Source organism: Oryx dammah, unplaced genomic scaffold (genome assembly GCF_014754425.2).
Source record: "Oryx dammah isolate SB20612 unplaced genomic scaffold, SCBI_Odam_1.1 HiC_scaffold_5904, whole genome shotgun sequence".
In the NCBI taxonomy this organism is placed as follows: Eukaryota; Metazoa; Chordata; class Mammalia; order Artiodactyla; family Bovidae; genus Oryx; species Oryx dammah.
Window position 1 is genome coordinate 1 of NW_024075717.1, and position 2,241 is coordinate 2,241.

At 53.4% G+C, this 2,241-nt stretch overlaps 1 protein-coding gene across 1 annotated transcript; it reads left to right on the forward strand.

Moving 5' to 3' along the window:
* The first annotated feature begins 1,295 nt into the window (after positions 1 to 1,295).
* Positions 1,296 to 1,952, forward strand: LOC120860008 (keratin-associated protein 12-2-like). Its single transcript, XM_040235874.1, has one exon. The coding sequence runs from the start codon at positions 1,328 to 1,330 to the stop codon at positions 1,670 to 1,672; it is 345 nt and encodes a 114-aa protein (XP_040091808.1). The 5' UTR covers positions 1,296 to 1,327; the 3' UTR covers positions 1,673 to 1,952.
* The last annotated feature ends 289 nt before the right edge of the window (positions 1,953 to 2,241 follow it).

Genomic DNA, 2,241 nt, shown 5'->3' on the forward strand with positions numbered 1-2,241 from the left:
GGCATGGTGCTCAATAGTCGTGGCTCCTGGGCTCTAGAGCACAGGCTTAATAGTTGTGACATGTGGGTTTAGTTGCTCCATGGCATGTGGGATCTTCCTGGATCAGGGACTGAACCCATGTCTCCTGCATTGGCAGGCAGATTCTTTACCACTGAGCCACCAGGGAAGCCCTTTTTGTATCTTTTATGTCTAGTGATTTTTGATTACATATTAGAAATTATGAGTGTTCAGAGAGCCTGCATTCTCTTATCTTTTACTGATGATTCACTTTTTTGTCTAGAGAACAGTCACTTACTAACTGGTCACCTTGAGCTTGTTTATGTGGGTTTGGTTTTATACCTTGTTAGGGTGTATTTGTGGAAAGTCCAAAGTGCTTCCCAAGCTCCCCATTTTGGCGAGACTTCATTTCCAAACTGTCTTCCCTGGAAATCTTGTCGTGGGTTGGCCAGGCTGTCAGGATGGATCTGGAGCAGGTCCCACTTCAGGGTGAGGGAGGGATCCCTGATCCATAGGTGCAGGCTGTGGGGTCTCAGTGGGATGCCAGCAGAGGTCTATTCCTAATCCTGCAGCAGCTTCTCCATAGAGTCTAGTGGTCTTGAACTGAGCATGGACAGCCCCTCCTTCTTCTGAAGATTTACTGGGGGTCCTTTCTGATACTCCTCTGCTTAGATGCTAGGTGCTTCCAGTGCCGACCCCTGGCCCCTTCTGGCTCTGTCACTTGCTTCTCTAACTATGAGGCTATCTCAAGATGAAGGACCAAGGTCACCACCCACCAGAAGTTCTCTGAGACTCAGCCCTTTGTCTTCTGAACCCTCTGGGTGAGGAGTCCCCATCCTTCCTATGTCTTCTGGTGCCCCACCTTCAGCTTGATACCCTGGACACTTGGGTGTCAGACAGATGCACTCTGTTCTCCTTGCTCCACAGTAGAGCTGACATGGGAGGACGGTGGCTTCCGTGGCTGTTTGAGGACTAGTATCACACAGGGAGGGACATCTGGAGATTTGTACAAAAGTGGGTCAGGTCAAATTTTAAGGAATGAAGCAGAATCCAGACAGAGCCAGTAAGGCACTCAGGCAGGATGCCAAGTGAACAAGAGCTTGAAGAAGGGCAATTAGTCATGAAGGTAAGTAAAAGCCAAACAAGCAACTAAAAAATCTACAACAGAAAACTATGTCTTGGGAGACAGCCCAGAAGAGGCAAAACAAGGAAGACAACAGTCACGTCTGTGTTGTCCAGACGCCCACGGCCTGGGTATAAAGGCTGTCCAGGGAGGCAACCTGCAGACATCACCCACCTTCCTCCCGACACCAGCCAACCCCACGCCACCATGTGCCACACCAGCTTCTCCTCAGGCTGCCAGGCTGCCTGTGTGCCCAGCTCCTGCCAGCCATCCTACAGCACGTCCAGCCCCTGCCAGCCGTCCTGTCTGCCCGTGAGCTGCAGGCCAGCCGTGTGTGTGACTCCCTCCTGCCAGTCCTCTGTGCGCCTGCCTGTGCGCTGCAGGCCTGCTGTGTATGTGCCTGTGAGTTTTAAGCCGGCTGTGTGCCTGCCCGTGAGCTACAGGCCGGCCGTGTTGGTGGCCCCCTCCTGCCGGTCCTCCAGGTGCTACCAGCCCTCCCGCCCTAACCTGGTCTGCAGACCCGTCTCCTGTAGCACCCCTTCCTGCTTGTGATCACGAGCCTCCTCCCAGCTGCTCCCAGTGCAGACGGGGTCACTCCTGCATCCCTCCCAGTACAAGTCTTCAGTGGGCCTCCAGGTTCTGCACATGGCAGATGAAAAAAGCCACACTAAACAGACCTCTGAACCTGGGCAAGAACATGGCTGGATGATCTGGACCCTTCTGTGAACTGGTGCATTTCCCCCAGGAAGCCCTGGTTCCCAGGGTCCTTCTCTGTCTCCAGCAGGAAACCACACCCCACATGAGCCGAATAAACTGTGCTTTCCCCATGCAACAGTCTCTTCCTAGCTGTTTTTCGCTTCTGTTTTCTGGCTAGCTAGGCTATTACCAGGCCTTCCCTGGTGGCTCCAGTGCTAAAGAATCTGCCTGCAAGGCAGGAGACCCAGGGTCGATCCCTGGGTTGGGAAGCTCCCCTGGTGACAACCCACTCCACTATTCTTGCCTGGGAAATCCCATGGACAGAGGAGTCTGGTGGGCTTCAGTCCATGGGGTTGCAAAGAGCTGGACACAACTGAGCAACTACAGCCACCACCAGGCTGTTACCAAGAATTTAAGGCTGATCA

Coding starts and splice junctions, on each gene's coding strand:
- LOC120860008 (XM_040235874.1), top strand. CDS start 1,328: ATGTGCCACACCAGCTTCTCCTCAGGCTGCCAGGCTGCCTGTGTGCCC.